The sequence below is a fragment of the Nuphar pumila genome, chromosome 2 (assembly GCF_984573655.1).
Source record: "Nuphar pumila chromosome 2, dmNupPumi1.hap1.1, whole genome shotgun sequence".
Lineage (NCBI taxonomy): Eukaryota > Viridiplantae > Streptophyta > Magnoliopsida > Nymphaeales > Nymphaeaceae > Nuphar > Nuphar pumila.
This window is the reverse complement of record NC_143250.1, coordinates 108,386,407-108,405,877: the sequence shown is the minus strand read 5'-3', so window position 1 is coordinate 108,405,877 and position 19,471 is coordinate 108,386,407. Positions and strand designations below refer to the sequence as shown.

General features: G+C 37.7%; 1 protein-coding gene across 1 annotated transcript; it reads right to left on the bottom strand.

Moving 5' to 3' along the window:
* Positions 1–1,234: 1,234 nt before the first annotated feature.
* Positions 1,235–16,889, bottom strand: LOC149846645 (potassium channel KOR1-like). The gene is made up of 13 exons (XM_089996470.1): positions 16,684–16,889; positions 12,113–12,337; positions 11,897–11,960; positions 9,996–10,335; positions 9,078–9,373; positions 7,911–7,991; positions 6,901–6,999; positions 6,173–6,394; positions 5,721–5,909; positions 3,893–3,968; positions 3,479–3,773; positions 2,775–2,896; positions 1,235–1,574 (listed from the first exon to the last, which is right to left on the bottom strand). The coding sequence occupies exons 1-13, from the start codon at positions 16,887–16,889 to the stop codon at positions 1,324–1,326; spliced, it is 2,466 nt and encodes an 821-aa protein (XP_089852596.1). The 3' UTR covers positions 1,235–1,323.
* Positions 16,890–19,471: the final 2,582 nt, after the last annotated feature.

The window sequence follows — 19,471 nt, the reverse complement described above, 5'->3', positions numbered from 1 at the left end:
ATGAATTTCATTTTCACAGCTAACAAACATGTGACTTGGAATCTATCTTATTTGCATAGATAACCAAACATATAATTTGGAATCCCATGCAAATAAGAAACAGAATGTGATTTGAAATCACATTTGGGGCAAGTTTGAAAGGGAGAAAAACTCTCATAGGAAAAGAAAGTATTGCCTATCAGAGTTTTTGATACGAGATTTTTTTCAAAAAAAAAGTTTTTTCGCTTGTTAGTGTAGCATGAGAAAAACAAAGTGGGAAAATGTGAAAAAATGAGAGAGGAGGGTGGTGGTGATAGTAGTGGGTGGTGGTGATGGTGAGATGGTGGGAAGTGTAAAAATAAATTTTCTCTTGATAGAAAACAATCCCCTCCCCGCATGGAGGAATGTTTCCTATCAAAAGTGTACTTTTTAGAAAAACTCTCTAAAAAAAAGTCTCTCGTTTAGAAGGGTAAAAAAAATCGTACATTTTTTTCATTTTGCATCACTTTTCCTGCATCTGGGTCGGCAAACATAGGCAGTGAGTGCTCAGCTTATATAATTACATACATTTTATATCATAGTGTAGATGGTAAAGTGCTTTGCTCGCAAGCAATAAGTTGAGTTCAAACCCTATTACTTAGAGCTTTGAAAATCATTTATTTCTGCAAATGAGCCAGTTCGAGTTTGGCTCAATAGGCTCAAAGTCCAATTCTACTAATTTTCATTTAGAAAAGTGTATTTTTTTGTGAACGAGTCAGCTAGAGCTCGGATCTTTTAACTCAAGCTCACCATGAACTTGAGTTAGGCTCATCTCGCCAAAAGAACGAACCAAGCTTGAACACCTTCTATTTGGTTTGTTCAGCCTGTCTACCAACCCTACCAGGAGGGTCCAAATCTTGGCAAGGAAATGGTTTTGCCAATGGCTACAACTTTTTCGTGCAAGAAAACCAACAGTGCATTTTTCACAGATTGATCAGAGCCAGCCTTGTTCACAATCGGATCTGATCCAGGAAAAAATTAATTTCAATGACTGGTTGGCACTGCTACTGCTCATATTGGAAGCCACTATTGCAAGTTCCAGGAAAGTATATGAATTTTCTTTTAAATCTCATATCCTGATGTTACAGCTCCCCCAAAGAAGTAGGCACTGCAAACTGATTTTGATATTTACAAATTAGTGGAATTTAATGATACAACTGTACAATTATCCATATCAGTTTAATCAGCAGTGGCAGCAATTGCTCACCAACTCATGTACAGGATGAACAAATGCAGTTTCATTATTCAAAAAATTAATACAACCCTGCACTGCTGAAGATATGGTACATCTTGCCATGGTTATGGTCACCATACATGATTGACATCATTATCAACCAAATATAACCTCTGACCATCTGAAATCATTTCCAAATCAAGGATTTTACCTGCATCTTCAGATAAGAGACCGGAAGCGGAACAGTTGAGCTTCTCTGCAGAAGACTTGATCAGTTCACCAGGTGTATCTGGTATCCACATCACAATTCCTTCCCTCCTCTTCTCCTTTGGAGCCCATGGATGGAAGGGCAGGACAGTGCATTTTTTCCGCCCATGTTTCTCTATTGTTGAAAAGATTGTAATGGTGAAGGAAACTTGTCAATGAAGGGTCAAGGATACAAATTTTTGTTAAGCAAATTACCATGTTATGGAAGTAAAGAAAGTCCGGTGAAATTGCACAAAATGTTGCAAAATTTTATCATCAAACCACAACACTATATTTCTTAAGATGAAATTGTCTCCATCGCAAAGAAAAATGATTTCCATAACCAAAACATTCAAGAACGGTCCAAAGAGACATTTCAGGGTGTGTGACTGCTTGCTCAAGCTTAGACAGAACACACTGTCCAGCACAGACAAGACAGTATTCTTATCCAGGACACATTGTCCAGCGGGACATTTTTTATTTTTTATTACCATCGTGCGCCCCACGTTTGACTGCACCAGTGTCCTGTGCGACACACGAGATGCACATTCAAATGCTCCCTCAAGGTACATTTTGAACAGAAGATGCCTGACACACAGATCTTTTCTGAACAAAATACAAAGAAAAGAACCAAGTCAAATAACAATTTCCATCCTCTTTAGGCCCCCTGCCTCAGAAGACCTGCCTGAATAATTTGTCATTTGGGACACTTCTAAACAGCTTGTATTGGATTGAATCTCAAGTATAAGAGATGCAGGCATTCCTATCACAGTCCTGAGACATGGATGCACATCCAAGACCAACACCAAACAGGAAATCTAGCCAGGCTAACACATTTTTGGCCAGAGAAAGTTACAGATATATACATTCGAGGGAAAGAACAGAGGACTTTTATGAGTACTTTTGCATAGAAACATCTTCAGGAATCCACGTACAGAAGGAAGCTCCAGAATTAACAGAAACAATTATCCATTTAAACATGTTTTTTTAACTCAATGCCTCCAGATGAATTTGATAGAATCATACTATTTGAACCTATGCTACAAAGAAGTTTCAACATTGCAAGAACTTTAACTGGTTTTTTATTGGTTCATGGTTCTAGTAGAGCTGGACAGCAGATTAAACCTCAGTAGGGCTTTGAAAAACATGCGCAGAAAGGTGAACAAACCCTACCTTTCAAACACGACACTATTAACTGCTGATTTTTCAAGTTATGATGATGAATCAACTCGTCAACAATGCAGTATTCATTGCTACGCTGATGGCTTGATTAGTTTGTTGTGAGTTGACTGTTTTGAAAAGTTTTGTTGAAGAAACAAAAGCTATCTGAATTTACCTTGGATTTCTTTAAAGCAATCCGGGAATTGCAACAACTGGGAAGACTTGGCTGCTTCAAGTAAATCCACTATTTGTTTACTTCCACATTTGTGAGCTTCATCAATAGGGGTGTTTCCCCACCTAGAAAAGAAAAAGCAACCATCAGTTAACAAAAGGCTCTCTCTCTCTCTCTCTATATATATATATATGTATATATATATGTGTGTGTGTGTTAATATTTGCCACCATCGTGGGTAAGGAAACCCCAGTAAAAAATTGTAATATTTTTAAATTTTAACGTTTTTTTGCACATCTGACCCTTCAGATGTGATCCACATGTTTGTCGTAGTAGAAATTGGTCCTTGAATCATTCCGTGCATGCAAGATTTTGCAGGGTTGAAAAATCAACAGCCTATCATGTACCAAATTTCCAACCCTCATAAAATTGTATTTTTACGTCCAAAAAGTATGACCCAAGAGTATATTCTTACTATTTTGAGTCTTTGACCATACTGAACACATTCATGGGGTTAGATCTGGTCAAAGACTCAAAACACCTCCTACTATGAGTTCCAACTAGGAGGTTTCTCACCCACAAGGCTAAAAAATACTGTCCCTATATATATATATATATATATATATATATATATATATATATATATATATATATATATATATATATATATAACTTAAAGGATGGAATGCAAAAATGTCAAATAGTACCTGTCCTTCAGAAACACATTTGCTCCAGCCTCCAACAGAATCTTCACCAACAAATACTGGCCTAGTGCAGCAGCGACGTGAAGAGGTGTTCTATAATCATAATCTTTGGCATTTGGGTCTACACCATACAACAAAAGACGTCTTAAGAAATCTGAATTTCCTCTAGCAACAGCTTTACAGAGACAGCTTCCTGCATCATCAATGTTTAAGGATGCACCACGCTCAAGCAATAAAGAAGCAACTCGATCATGTCCATGTTTGATGGCTTCCAGTAGTGGTGTGTTTCCAAAATTATCTGATAATGAAAAAATATTGCTTAACTATTGGGTCCACAAATCATAACAAGATTTAATATTTTAAATCTTCTATTATAAGATGGAAACTGAAGCAACATCAATCAGCAAACAAGGTTACCTTTCAAGTTAATGTCAACTCCTTCATGAATGAGGAAAGCAATGATGTCATCATAGCCTTTTGATGATGCCAAATGCTGAAAAATATAAGGAAGTTGGTGTAAAGTTAAGATAATGATCTCAAGCATGATCAACATAACAATTAAAACAGTGCTTAAACATCAGGCATCAAATTATAAGATTGCAGGTATATGTTTGCTATAGTTTCCTCCACTACGATTATCAAATGGACAACATGGAAAAGAGATAATACAAACAACACAAACATATGTAATAGTTAATGATGCTGAAAGATCACTATAATAAAACTGGATTTTTCATACAATTGAGATCATCTTGAACTGTACATGTTTGATTCTGAGAGCTACAACCATTTGTTGCATCATTTGGATTATTCATGAACAATATCTCAATATCTTCAAGGGCATTATTTAAAAAAAAAATATTCTCTTCAATTGAGATCATCATGATCTGTATATGTTTTATTCTGAGAGCTACAACCATTTGTTGCATCATTTGGATTATTCATGAACAACATCTTAATATCTTCAAGGGCATTATTTAAAAAAAAAAATCTCTTCAATGTGAATAACTGGAAAAAATGATGTGTTCGCATATTTATTTGTGCCTTTTATATTATCATGCATGTCTCACTCAACTCATGCATGTACGTTCATCTAGTGTGTACACATCATTCAGTTCATATTAGAAAGTTTTTCAAGGTGTGATGTGATATGTCCCACTTGTACAAATTCTGAGGGTAGCATAAGCACAAAAGAGTCAAGGAAGGTAAAAAGGATGATATTAGAAGAACAGGCATGCAACTTCGGAGGTGAGTTTAGCTACTTTATATCATCACTAAAATTAAAAGTAAAGCACAAGCTGAAAATAGAAGGTTAAAACTTTAGGGTAATAAAAGTGCAAAAAAATTGTGCACCAATTCATCTGTTTTTCAACCTGTGTTGTTTCACACATAAAGTTATAGAAATAAAACATGGTGAAGGCAAACATAAGCATGTTCCTTGATGCTTGTATCAGTATTATTAAATGCATAGGTGTAGTAAAAAAATTGAAGAGGTGAAGGTGCAATACTGAGAACAACAGAAATATCGTATAGAAATTCAAACCAAAAAGCGAAACTCTTTGAATCACAGATAAACCCGAATAATAGCATACTGATGTTCATCACTCATGCAATTTTGACTGATTATGTACAATTTATTCAAGATAAAAGTTTTCTTGCATGAACATTCTTCTAATTAGGTCTCAGGGCTACTTACCTCTGTCACTCTCCAATATTTGAAACTATCCCCTTTTTTTAGAGAAATTATGTAAACCAAGAAATCAGAAATACCTTAACCATTCAGGAATAAAATCCAATCTTTTTTATGTATATATTACAACGTACCTGAATATTTTCCTTAAACTCAAAGAGAGTCAATGAATAAATTAAATTTCCCTTAAATTTACTTAGTTTTTCGATAAAATGTGAACCTTTAGAATTTCCAGGCAAGCACTATTGACAAGAAATCCCAGATAATTGCAGTTACAACATAGCTATTTGCTTGCCTCAGATACTCCTAAAGATTGAACTTTAACCCTCCTAATAACCTTAGTCTATATTTTCTAAAAAGAAAAGTCTCAGCTCAAGGAATGTGCCTTATATGGAATCTTGAGACACATCTTGAAAAGGTATAAAAAGAACAGAAGCTTTAAAACTTTTATGCAGTTAACTTTAACAAGATTAATAAGAATTAACACCTGAACACGGCAAAGTTGATTAATTGCTGATCTAAATAGATGAGATAACATAGTAATTAGTAAATTACCAAAGCTGAGCGTCCATCATAGTCTGTCTTATTGGGATCTGCTCCAGCTCGAATTAACCCCTTCAAGTGATACAGGTCTCCATGGAAGGCAGCACTGTTTACTTTCAGAGCAAGATCAGATTCCTTTTTGCCAATATGAAATGTGATGTCTGATTCCAATTGCTTGATCCGAATATTTGACTCTTTCACCTGTCAGAATGCAAACTGTTTTGCCTAATTCAAGTTTCAAACATGTACAATTAACAGAATAAAGTGACATTTACATCCATAGGCCAAGAACCACAAGGCCAAGGTAAAAGAAAAACTTGTCCTGAAGAAACGAAGTAGAACTATGAAGACAAAATTCAGAAACAAAACCAAGAAAATAAAATAAAATGTGTGGCCTATATATGGAGATGAGATATCTCCACTTGTCTTAGTCAATAAGGTAACAGGCGAGTTAAAATATCTACCTCGAGAAGGTTACTCAGAATTGTCCGCCCATCTATAAAATAAACTTGCAGGATATTTGTGAAAGACTGTTTATCAAGCCGCAAAAGTCTACATAATTCACATACACGGACAGTGTAAGGTTGAGGGATATTGCAGAGGATAGCAACATCACCAATCGAACAATTAGGTTCAAGCTGCAAAATCGTTTCCTCTAATCCATCTTCACCTATGCCTACTTCCTCCTGTACAAGAAAATCATGTCAACCTTGTAAGTGATACAAATAAGCTTTCGAACCTAAACGCTAAATACAGTGGAAGACAAAGAGCTTTCCAACAACTGCTATCAAACAAAAAAATAACTCAACATTAATCAACTCGTGATAACTGCTCTCCAAATAAAAGTAATACAAAATATTCTTTCTGAGAGTGCAAGAAGCTTCATAAGTTGAGAAGGATAAGATGGAAAAATACAATGACAACACAAAATGACTCCAAATAAAATGCACTGACCCAAGAATGCATATCGGCAATGCAAGGTGATCAGATCCTATGCACATTGGACAGGATGTATGATGAAATGCAAATAGAAAATCTACTAGCAAAACATTTCTCTATGTCAATAGCCACATGGAACCAGATTATCTCCCAAATATATAAAGAGGAAACATGAAGCTGAATTTCATTGTATAAGGACATTTCATGGACCTTGAAAATTAGAAATAAAAGGATGATAAGTTTAAACTTTTACCAGCACGCCATGACAAACAAAATAGAGTTGGTCAATTGCATTCCCTTGTTCCATAATCACTTCCCCGGGAAGGAAAAATTCCTCATGCAGGTGGGTTACCTGATACATTACAAAAAAAATGGTATAAGAAAAATTCTTCTTTTTTAAAGAACCTTACCAATAATTTGACAAATAGTACTTCACAAAAACAGGTTAGGCAAGCAAATGAACACTACAAGCAACAAATTGGTAAAAAGATCTCTTAGACTTATAAGAGGAAAGGAGGTTTCATAGTTTGAGGATAACATCAATATCGCTCATGACAAAACCTGAACCATGAGACAGACTTCACATTTTAACTCAAGTGCTACTAGGAGATAAGAATAATTGCATAGGAAAATATTGATATGCTATCTGTGTGTGTGCATGTGCGGATGTTTCTGTGTGTGTGTTGTAATGAAACTACAAAGACAATTGCACAATACAAAAGCCACTAAGGGCAATACAATAACAAAGATGTGCACAATCACAAGACCACTAAGGGCAATACAAATAAGCCGCCAAAGGCAAGAACAAGAGCTCAAGAGCATACACTAACACAAGCCACCAAACGGCCAAAGACAACAATTTAAAAAAATATTAATTTTATTAATCCTCAAATGCTCAAGAGAAGCATAAAGAACAAGGGAATAATCCCCTATATATATACAAGAGAGGAGTGAGAGAGAATGTACAAAGAGAGAGAGAGAGCTAGCAAACTAGATGTTGGCTAAGTCCAATGGCTAGTTACCTAGCCGTTAGACCTAGCCCAACGGCTAGCTAGCCAATGCCCAAAATGCCCTTGGAAGGGCATTTGAAATACAAAAAATAGAAAACAAAAATACATTAAAAATAAACTAAATACAAATTAAAAGACATGTATATATATATATATAACATGTGTGTGTGTGGACATATAGATGGCATTTCCAACCTAATCAAACTAATAGATCTCCATGACTCACATGAAACAGAACATAAATGCTACTTACAATTTGATTAACAAACTCAGAGCTGCATCCTTTAAAGAGCGGAACATTTTCAATCAGTTCCTTGTATAGAGATTGTGAGATCTGCAAGAGAGAGATTAATCTCATGAATCATAAATGATACCAATGTGTAAATCAAAAGGTATGCAGAAGTTGTTAAGATGAATGTATCCTTTTTTGTATATATACATATTTATGTAGATAGTATAGTATATAGTATATACATAATATATATATATATTTATTGTAATTAAATATGTATATAATATATGTTTGGGATCAAATCAAACTAGTTGACTTGCTCCCAAAAGCTATAATTCTAGCCGTTGGAAGGTCCCTCCGTTGCTTGAGAGGATTCTTTCTCTCCTCTCTTTCCTCTATTTCTTCCTCCCTTTCTTCTCTATAAATAGGGGTGTGTGTGTGTGCTTTGTAATGTGAGAGAGTGATGGGTAGTGTTAGGCATTTGTGTGTTTGAGTGTATTGTAGTGAGGATTTTATGTAATTTCTTTTGTATTTTTTAGTGTTCTTTATTAATAAAGATATTCATTCGCATTCAATGTGTTTCACTTTTGTTGTTATGTTTTTGTCCAAATGCATTATGTTTTGACTCTTAGAGATCATTTTGGAGTGCATCGGGATCTGCACCATTTCGTGATAGAAGCAACAAACGATGAAAAAGCATGAAGACTAAGCCTTAGCACCTAGGTCATTATTAATGTATAACCAAAGCAACCTGTACAGAGATAATAAGCCGCAGGAGCACAAGTTGCCAAAATTCCAGTAGAGGTCATTGCTATTTAATCAAGACAAAATTCCTCAGATTAGTGGAGCAGCTTTAGACCAAATGAAGCATTTCCATTTAATGTTATTGACAAGGTCTTTTGTTGAGATATTGATAACAAGCTCCATCAAGTATATTATGAAACATTAGCCCCTCGCTCTATAACTCACTATGGTTTTCCAGAAACAACAGTTACAACATCCAGCAGCATATCCTAATGAGCATAACTTGAAATAGAAACATAGAAGCATACATATATTTGTGCCATATCATCCTATAAATTAAACCTAATTTGAAACGGAAACATGCGGTTGTATATGTTAAGTTTTCTAGTGAGAAGCTCATCTAATTTTTCTAATTAAAAGCTCATCAAACTTAATTCATAGTACCTTAGCACGTATAGAAACTGGAATATCCTGAAGAATAGCAGCCTCAGTATAACTACTCTCATACTGTAACCGAACGTGCCCTTTGATCTGGTCGCGGATCTCCTTTCCAAGTCTATTTCGGTTCATGTATTTGATCAGGTCTGTCATTTTATCTCTAAACCTTTCTGTCTTTGAACCCTTTACAATCAATGCGGTCATGTTACCAATTAGATAAGCGCCAAGGATCATGTCGAAAGAAACAAATATCATGATGAAAATCATTTCTCTAGTATTGACAGCATGTATATCTCCATATCCTGCACCAAGTAATGTGTATGAGTCAAAAGGTACATCTCATATTCAACATCAACATGAGCATGTTCAGCATGAAAAAACTGGATGCACAAATGAAGCTGAGAAAAGCTTAGTACAGAACTTGGGGTTCAGTATAACAGGTTGAATGCAGACCATAGATTCACCTTAAAAAAGGAAATCAGTGAAAGATAACATGTCAATGTCAAAGTATCTGGATGTTGATAGATTCACCTTAAAAAAGGAAATTAGAGAAAGATAGTGTGACCTCAAAAAAGGAAACCAGAGAGAGAGAGAGATGTGTAACAACAGAAAAAAGATTAACAGTGCCATTCCTTAACAGAAGGCAGAAAGAATGAAGTAGGTGAAAAGAAAAAAATTGCATGAGTAGATACAAGACCACTATTAAATGATAAACACCAGGTTATATTTGTGATGTAAAGGATTCATGGACAAGGTTTCAAACTATGATAGGAAAGCTTATGTTGTGGAATACATGGAGTTAATCTCCCTTGCGAACCATATTTTGGTTGGTTTTGTAACACAAGATAAGAATCATATAAGAAGTTGAGGATTATGAGTGATCAACCAAGTTTACAGGGAAAGTTAGAGGCAAGAAAGTATTACCAACAGTTGCCATGGTCACCATGGCAAAGTAAAGTGATGTCAAGTAGCGTCTTTGTAGATCTATTTCTCGAAAATTCTCATAGCTATAATTTCCCAATGTTAAGCTTCCTATCCATGTATAACCCTCTTCTGATGCAGGTAGAGTTGTCGCTAGATAGTAAAAGATGCAGGCAGCTGTATGTGTGCAGTAAAGCTCCACAACGATAAGCTTCACTATCCTCGCGAACAAGTAGTTGATACGTATATCCTTCTCTAGCTTCTGGAAGAAATCTGTCACTTTCCGCACTCGACTTAGCCGAACCCATAAAAGATACCTTACTTCCTCTCTTCTCCCACAAGCCTAGATAAAACACATTACTTAGTGTAATTACCCATGGGTTTTGTCATGAAATGCTTGAAAAAGGGATATTAAATGAAGAGTTCACAGAAAACAAGCATCTTTGTGGTAGATTTGAAGGTTGAGCAGTAAAATTTGTTAGGTTTTTAAGAGGAATAAGAAGAAAATAAATATGCTAAATTGCATCAAAAGGTGCACGATCCATATTCCACAAATACTTTATGTGTGCATCTTTATTGGGGTGAAAAACTGGCTGATACCTTCTTCCTAACAAATTTTAAGGTAGTTAAATAGTTGTTGGACGAATCTCTCGAGATCAGAGGAGACTGTATACAACTTTGTCTACCCTCGTTTTTATTTTTCTTAAATTTTTAAGAGAAATATAGGAATTTATACATTTACATGTAACCTTTAGCAACTATCAAAAGTAGAATCAGGTGAAACTATAAATACGTGACATATTGGCTTGTAGCCAAATAAGAAGAAGGCCAATGAACAAGGCCAAATCCACACCTTAGAAGTTAGAGCCATGTTTACATAAAGACAGAAAAAAACAACATCATCAAAGCTTTAGAAAACATATTCAGGAATCTGTATGTTTAACTTCAATTGGCTTTTCTACACTTGAGGCATACCACATTTACTATCTCTGCTAGCAAAATATACGAAGGAAAAGGCTGCAAAACTACCTGCATGCTCACAGAAGGTACATCTTGTGACCACCACAAATAGCTCAACAAAAAATGGATGCAGTTCCTGTTGGATCCAAGTATTGGATCCAAAGTATGGCCATTGGGTTTCACAAAAGGAATCCAATGAACCACTAAGTTAGTGGGCCCTTGAAGTGCAGTTATATGTAACTAACACCCTGTTATGGAGGTGGTTATTGGATAGTGGGGCATTATTCTCCAGAATTAATGGTGGATCATATCAATTCTCTTGGATTGCCTATATAGTAGATGCTATGGCAAAACAGTTGTAACAGAAAAAAAAAAATCCAACAAAGAGAGATTTCATCAAAAGGATCACCACATAGAGAAGGGGCTGGAATAGCTCAAAGAAATAGCATGTGTCATCACACAAATGGAGATTTGACTCCTCCTTCTGGCACACATGCCCCACGATTCATGACCACACCCTAAACCAGTTTTAGGAACCACCCTGGCTCCATCAGTCCCAGATCCCTATAAAGCACCACAATGATCCGTTTGAAGTACTTGAAAAAAGAAGTGTAAAACACATGTCACCTAAGAGACCAAAAGGTCAAGTCAGAACCCCTGAATCACAAATTGCACGAGGTAATTCCAAAGTAGTTTAAAAATGAATAACACCAATGTTACATCGCAGAAACAATAGATACAAGAATGTCAGCCATGCTGGTCTATGAAACATGTTTACACCAATTTTCTTTTAGTGAAACAGAGCACAAACAATAGCATCCTTAACTTGATTAAATAACAGTCACATTATGCAGCAGCTTCAACCAACCAGTAAAATGTCTCACCCAGTACAATCCAAAAATCATTGTGAAAAGAGAAAAGAAATAGTTGGTTGAGGAGATTACCTTGTAGATAGCATCCCACGGCATGCATCCAAGAATATCCAAAAGGAATCCAGATTTCAGGTACCTGATTGATGCATTTCAAACACTAGAGAAAATCAGCTTTTCTGAGAAAACCAATCATTACCAACATATCATACTCCTCACTAGTACAATAGGAAAGGAGAAAACACAGAGATAGTAACTCCATAGTAAGGAAAGAAAAAAGGGAATGGCCACCTCACAGCAATATTCCTACGCTTGTACACCATCCTATATGTTTGGGCGTCTTTGTAAGCCACGAAAAAGTGTATGACAACGTCGATGAGGAACGTGGCCTGGCCAGCAACGTCGAGGAAGAACAGGTTCTTGGGCAGCCCCCGGAAGAACCCAAACTCCAAAGGAGTGAAGAAGGAAGAATAGATGGCCCACACGAGTATGAACTGCGTCCATGCTTGATACCACCTGCCTCACACAAGAAGGGAGCCACAGTGAGACCCAGCTTCTACGATGCAGGTCGAGTCGGCTAGTTCAGAAGTTGGGAGGAATCGGAAAGAAGCCGATGACTCGGATAAGTTATCCGATTCCTTCTCATCTACTCGACAAAATACACAAATAGAGACGTGGGGCTGGGTTGAGAGCGGATCAAGTCCAAGAAGCCTTGGACGGAAGGTACACGGATGCCATTCATCATGGAGATGAACGGCATCCAAAAGGTCGGTTTTAAACTGGATGGGCCCCACAAAAAAATAAATCTGACGGTGTTAACTTACTAGATGAATCATGAATGCCATCAATGACATATAAATGAATGAGAATCGTCCAAAGTGATTTTGGCAGGTGTTGGCCCCGCCATTAAAGAGTAACCCAGCTTCGATCTTGCAGCAAGGAACGTCTCTATGAGTTTCAAACTCGTCATGTCCCTCAACTTAGTGACACCAGATGAAGTGAGTCCTCATGGTCTTGGTAAAGAATACTTGAGATCCCCCAACTCTATCTTACTAGTAGCTTAGTACCGCTTAGCCCATGAGGTTCCATTCATTTGGTAGGGATGGCTCATAAGGGGGCGTTTGATTCGCCGACAGGAGAGAACAAGGAGGTCATGTTGTCCTGTTTGTACACAGCGCTGGACAACGACAGAACGGAAGCATTTTTTTTCAGGTTGTCCTGTCCTGTCCTGTTCTATTCCAAGGGAGAGGGCCAAACACTTTAGGACAACAAAATGTATTCCAAATGGTTGCGCAGGATGCACTGTCCGCGGACGGCACCCCTTTTCATGAAAACCCTTACCGCAGAAACGGAATCGGAACCACCTCCACGGGAACCATTTCTGCGGAAACCCCACGTCAAGCGTGTATTTTGGCACGCCCGTTGAGGGTTTTTCGTGAAAACGGCCGTTTTCGCTGTTTTGTGTTGTCAAGGTGGGCCCCGGGAAATCGCACCCCAGTTGTCAGTATCGGTGCGTATCAATGAATCGGTTACGTTTTAATAAATATAAAAAGTACATTTACATTTAAATTTTATATTTTTAACATTATTTTAATGTCTTTAACACGTGTCACGTTCTCACTGATACATAATCATTTTAATTGTGTTTTTGGTCGATTTAAAACGATTCACTTGAGTATCGGTATCGCCCATTCACCTGAATCGTTGGCCAAACGATACAGGGCCGATACCTATAGCGACAACATTGATTCCTAGTAGGCAAAGGGGGACCTTGTGCTCGAAGATAGTAGAACAAAGTGGTTTCTCCTCCATTTTGCCATAAAAAAAAAACAGGGTCTTGTTATAACAATAAGTTGTTACTTGTTAGGCATCAATTTTAAAATTCTCAACCAAGGTTTCTAATTCCAGCTGGTGCGGTTTCTTTCATGGATTCTTCACGTTTTTCTTGACCTTTAAAATCTTAATTAAAAGGATTGAAAATTTACAGGAAGACGTTGGACTGAACAACTTAAAAATAAAAAATTCTAATTATTAATGCTTTCTAGTTTGTGAGTCAAAAACCTAATGTCCCCTTTCTTTCGTCGCAAATCAATAAGCATAAGTGGTTCACTGCTAGTACTTGTTATCTTTAAATGACAAAGACTTTTCGTCTCGTCTTAAATCATATCACGTAAACAAAAGGAGTTCTCACTGATGGGGGCACTTCTAAGAGACTGTCACGTGCACTACTGTCCGATATCTATCGTTATCACGTGCCACTTTCGTCATGGTTAATAGGTTTTAAGCATGTTTGATCATCATCAGCTAAAGAATTCCTCCAGGTTCATGATGGTGCAAAGAGCTTATCAAAATGCTAGTTTTTTCTTTCTCATAAAAAAACTGCCACTCACTTTTATCCAATCTTTAATGATGCTTCAAATTAAGTGTAATGTTATCTATGCTCAGCTATCAATGTCATCCCTCATCTGTCCTTTTTAAATCTTACGAAGAAAGTTGTTTTGATCAAATCTGACCCTATACATGGGTTCAATCGATTTAATCGGAATTGATCCGTGGATCCTATTTTTTTTAACAAAAAAGTATGATTTTTTAAATCACAAAATTTTGTGTTTTGTCAACCATTGATTTTTTAATGGCTAGAGAAAATCCTGCACAAAAGTTGGATTTTGGCTATGTAAATATTGATTTTCACTAAATGAATGATATAAATCTCATATGTGGAGTCTCATTTGATCAAAACAACTTGCATCAATGAAATCTCAAGGAGGGTGTGAAGATAGGGATGAAGAACCTATTTGAGGTTAATTAGAGGCTATTACTGGTTTAGAGTGACGGATGAATCTGCTCTTTAGTTGCACTTACAAACATGGGTCATTGTGCCTCCATATGCACATGAAGATGCGGTGAACCCATAAAGACGCGCTGCATTATGGCATACTGTGTTGCTTCTAACCTATTTGAGCGATTGGAAAGTATATTAACAGATTGTTGGTTACATTAAATTGTTTCTTACATTCAATTCCCGACGGGCGTCTCACTTGGGAGAATGAGTCGGGGGAATGCATCCCATCAGGTAATGAAATCCATTCTATATCAATCCTAGCCATCCAATCAACAACCTGGATTAATTCACATCTTAACATAGATTTGGAGCCATCTAAATGTATCAGTTGGACGGCTAGGATAGTTCCTCTGATGGGATCCTTTTTGGAAAGTAGGGACTACTATCATTTCCATCAAGTGAGATACGCGGTGCGGTAAAGATCAAGCTTCGTTTTTTTTTTTTTTTTTGAAAGGCAAGCTGGGGTTAGGCAGACCCCTACCAGTTATACAATTATACCATTGGGTTTTGAACCTGCAACGTCCTTTTTGTTTATTTTTTAATGATGAGGAATCGTGCCACTTAACAGACCCGTCTCCAGCAAGGCAAACCTCGAGTAGGGCCCACAACCACTCTCCTTTAAGTAGCCCACCTTTGAAAGCTACGAACAAACTTGTGTGCCAGCAAGGTTTGATCCAGAGCCTTCGTAACCACCCTGATGAGTGATGACCATGCAAACTACCCCCACTGTGGTGCAAGCTTCCATGCTACTACCAAACTGACTCTCTTGTATGGTCACCATGTATGCAAGATAAGGCTACTGTCATGATCATTTATTCATTAATTAGTAGCCAACCATCATAAAGATCGGAGGCATGATCCAGTGTTCAGGGCGAACACTGTGTAAGTGTTCAACCCTTTTGAGAGGTGAGGGAGGCATTGGGTTACCTTTTATGCCATAGTTGATGGCAGTTAAGGATGCAAATATGGAATCCATAGTTCTCATGCTTTTGACATATTCATGTGCATGTTTGAGCCAAGCCACAACTTAGCTTTTCTGGGTTTTCAGCCTACTCTTGTATACTACCAATGGTAGGTTATATTCAATCTCCACCGCACGTCTCACTTGGGATATGCGGAAGTGGGGCTCACACACACCTCCATCAACTGGTACCACTGGTATGTGCAGTGGTGACCCAACATAACCAGCAATCTGGTTACATGATAGTACTGATCGGGAGATTCAATGGTTCTACTACATGCCATTCATGGCGCTCATACTGTGTGTACGTCACAGAGATACTTGAATTTATTGTCGTGTACGTAGAGTGACGGTATCTACTACTTCTTTCATGAAAAACTATACAATATTTGCGCGCCTCGCACAGTTTTAACCGTATCCAGATGACGTACGAGTACGGTGCCCTGCCCACAGGCCAACCCCACCTGACCCAGGCCTGTTTAGAGCAGTTCGGATCATCAGGTTTTAAGTGTGGCCCAGCTCAGAGATGACGCCGTTCTTAACAGTCTCGGGTTTGAAGAGCAGCCTATGATCTGATCCATTGGTCCAATGTCAATGTTCAGCGAGCCAATCCAGCCTCGCCCAAACTTATTTGTAGGTTATTTTTTAATGAAGTTCATAAATTAGTTCTTATAATACCAAAAACGGTGAATTAAATGAAAGATTAATGCACCTATCTAATTATCATTTTATTTCTCTTATAATCAATAAAACTAATTAAGTAAATAACAATAGTTTTCAAGTTACTATGCAATTTGAAAAATTAATTAGGCAGCTCAGGCCCATCAAGTCGACCTGATAGCCCTTTGGGCTGACACGACCCCGACCCAATTATATAACGGGCTGGGTTTCAGTCTACTAACTAATGGGCGAGGGCCTAAAACCTTGACCCACACCCAGCCCATGATGAGCTGGCTTGGCTTGGCCTATCGGGTCACTGGGCCTATATTGTCACCTTATTATGTGTATGTGTGTATGCTCGTGCGTGCGTGCGTGCGTGCGAGAGAGAGAGTTACATACGGGTTATCCGGGCAAATGATGAAGTTGGCGAACCCTCTCAGGCCTTTGATGACTTTCCCCCGGCTCCCGAGTCGGCGACCCCCATCCAGGCCCAACTGGACAGACATCAAGTTGAACCGGCTCCCCCGAGACGATTTGATCGTCTCCCCCACCTCCTCCACCTCGAACTCTTCAGCCAAATCCTCATGCCCACCCCGAGAAGCCATGCCGATAGATATTTACGCTCCTGTAGAATCAAGAGACTCCGGCCACACTCCCTCCAAGGATCCAAATATTCCTACACGAGTGATCACGACAAGCGACTCGGAATCACAAACCGTTTCTGATCGGAAGATTCCCGATGAATTAAATAAATAGCAAATAGACAACAAGAAGAATCAAAATCACGTTGCAGTAAGAAAAAAAGTGATACATTTTTGAAAACCCTCGAAATCAGGATCCGGAATATGCAATTCAAAGGAGGAAGAATTCTTCCTTTAAAAAAAAGGAAAAAATCATTCAGCTGACCTTCAGAAACAAGAGGGAGAGAAAAACTCAAATTTTCTTAGAAATCAAAAGGTACACTAGGATCGAAGCTTCAAACTGACAATTCAGAAAAACTCGCTGAGATTTAACTTAAGTATTCTTTTTCTCGAGAAAGTACGAAAAACCACGTGAATTTCATCCTGCATTGATCAAAATCGAGTTCGGACTTAAATTTCAATATTCACGCTTGATTTTTTAGTTAATTGTCCGAATTCTGCACACCTCAATCTTTCAACAAAAGAAAAATCAAGAAATATTGATATTTCGAAGATTCAAATGAAAATAGATAATGAAAATCGAATCTATGACCGGGAGAAAACTCGAGAAAGTACGAAAAACCAAGTGAATTTCATCCTGCGCGCATTGATCAAAATCTAGTTCTGACTTAAATTTCAAGATTCACGCTCAAATTTCAATTGTTGAAGAAAAGAAAATTCAAGAAATACTGATATTTTGAAGCTAAATAATGAAAATAGGATCTATATATATGGCCCCAAAATGGGTTCTAGGCCGCTAGTCTGTCGGTCTAGGTTCAAATCCCATGGGTGTCACCCATTGCACAACCTAAAAAGTGGTGACTCTCTTGGAGCAAGAGAAAAACTCACAGAGTTTTTACTCTGTTAAGACAGTGATCTTAAGTACGGCAGGCACAGCCGGCTATGTCTCCGATCCTGGGGGCGGTTTCTCCGTGTAAATATCAAACCAAAAAATTAATTTTCCTGTGATAGTTTCATGATTACATGAAAAATACTACAAAAGATAGCAGAATTACCAAAAAAATCGGCAATCTCCAAATCTGCAGCAACCAGAGAAAAAAAAAGTGAATCAGATCAATTAGAATTTAGAACTCGAGATAACCCGAGAACGACGAAGATCAAACGCGCACATTTTTGACGTTCACCTCCATTCATCTCTTTTGCAACTATTCTGATAACAAAGAAAATGACATATAAAACAATTCGTCACTACCTCACCAGAAACTCTTTTCTTTTCTTTTTTTCTGTTTACAGTGAAGCTTCACGACCTCCTTGTTGCGGTGACGCCTAAAAGCATCAGATCTTTTGCACTCAAAACGGTTAAAGGCGTGCATCACCAGAAATCATCGGTGTGCTCTTCCTTTCGCTCTCCGATTTCCTCTGCGCCACTGGTAGCTCCACAGCGCTGTAGGGTTTTCAGAGTCGTAGTCCGTCTGTCTACTCCCGCTGGGAGCAAATATTTATAGAGGAGGGAGGGAGGAGGATACCCTAATAGAAAATTTGAAGAAGTATCTCTGACGGAAGAAACGTGTGGAGGATGACTGCAGCCACCGGCGGCGAACGTGAGGTTTTATTTGGGAACATAGTGACAAGGGTTGAAAACGGAAAAATATCGGCAGCCACAAACTCGGGAGTAATGGAAAACTTTTTAAAATCTAGCATTTTCGGCAAAAAATGTTTTTTTATAAAGAAATATAAATAAAAAACACAAATTTTCATGATAAATAGCCGATAAAAACATAAATATCTTGTTTATCATGTTTAACACGTGATGTTTATGTTTTTGACCAAAAACTCACAAGAAATTACTGTTTTTAACTTTCAAGTATTTTTTTTGCCATATTTTTCATATATCTCGCGATAGTTGTCATTCATAACCGGAAGAAACCACACCCAACACAAAGACCTCGTCACGATGGCTCAGCCAGCCATACCTTTAGTAGGACTGTCAACTGGTCTGGTTTACCTAGATCGAACCCAAACCAAACCCTATAGGATTCAGGTATGGTGATAAATAAGAAGACCTGATTAATACCCAAGTCCAAACTTGAAGGTTTGATTCATACGTGAACCCGGGTCTAGTTTGTGAAATTATATACCAAACCCAGACCCAACCCGATTTTGATTAAGACCTACAAATTTTCAATGTAAAAATGATAAAAAATATGGTTTTACTAAGTATGGCCAGGGATTAGTTATTGTAGTTTTTATCGGGTTTGGGTATGATTTTTCTTATAGTAGACCTGATTAAACCTGGATCCAGACTCTATACTACACCCAAAAATTTAGTCCAAGTCTGGTTTCACTTGGGTTCGAACCAAACCCGACCCATTGACACTCTTAATCTGCAGTCATCATGCCGACGACATAATTAAAACTTCAAAGCTATAAGGACCCTCACCATAGGCCTATGTTGGGTGTTGGCTTGCACAGAAGAGTGACACCCATGAAAATCAAACCCTGACTGCGGGTCTAGCAGCCGAGGCCCTACCCCACTACACCAACTG

Excerpts from the sequence above, each read along its gene's own strand:
- LOC149846645 (XM_089996470.1), bottom strand. The coding sequence starts at position 16,889 with ATGGCTTCTCGGGGTGGGCATGAGGATTTGGCTGAAGAGTTCGAGGTG. Across the intron at positions 6,395-6,900 it reads TTGTTTGTCATGGCGTGCTG|GAGGAAGTAGGCATAGGTGA; the intron begins GTAAAAGTTTAA and ends TTTCTTGTACAG. Across the intron at positions 3,774-3,892 it reads AGTTGACATTAACTTGAAAG|ATAATTTTGGAAACACACCA; the intron begins GTAACCTTGTTT and ends TTTCATTATCAG.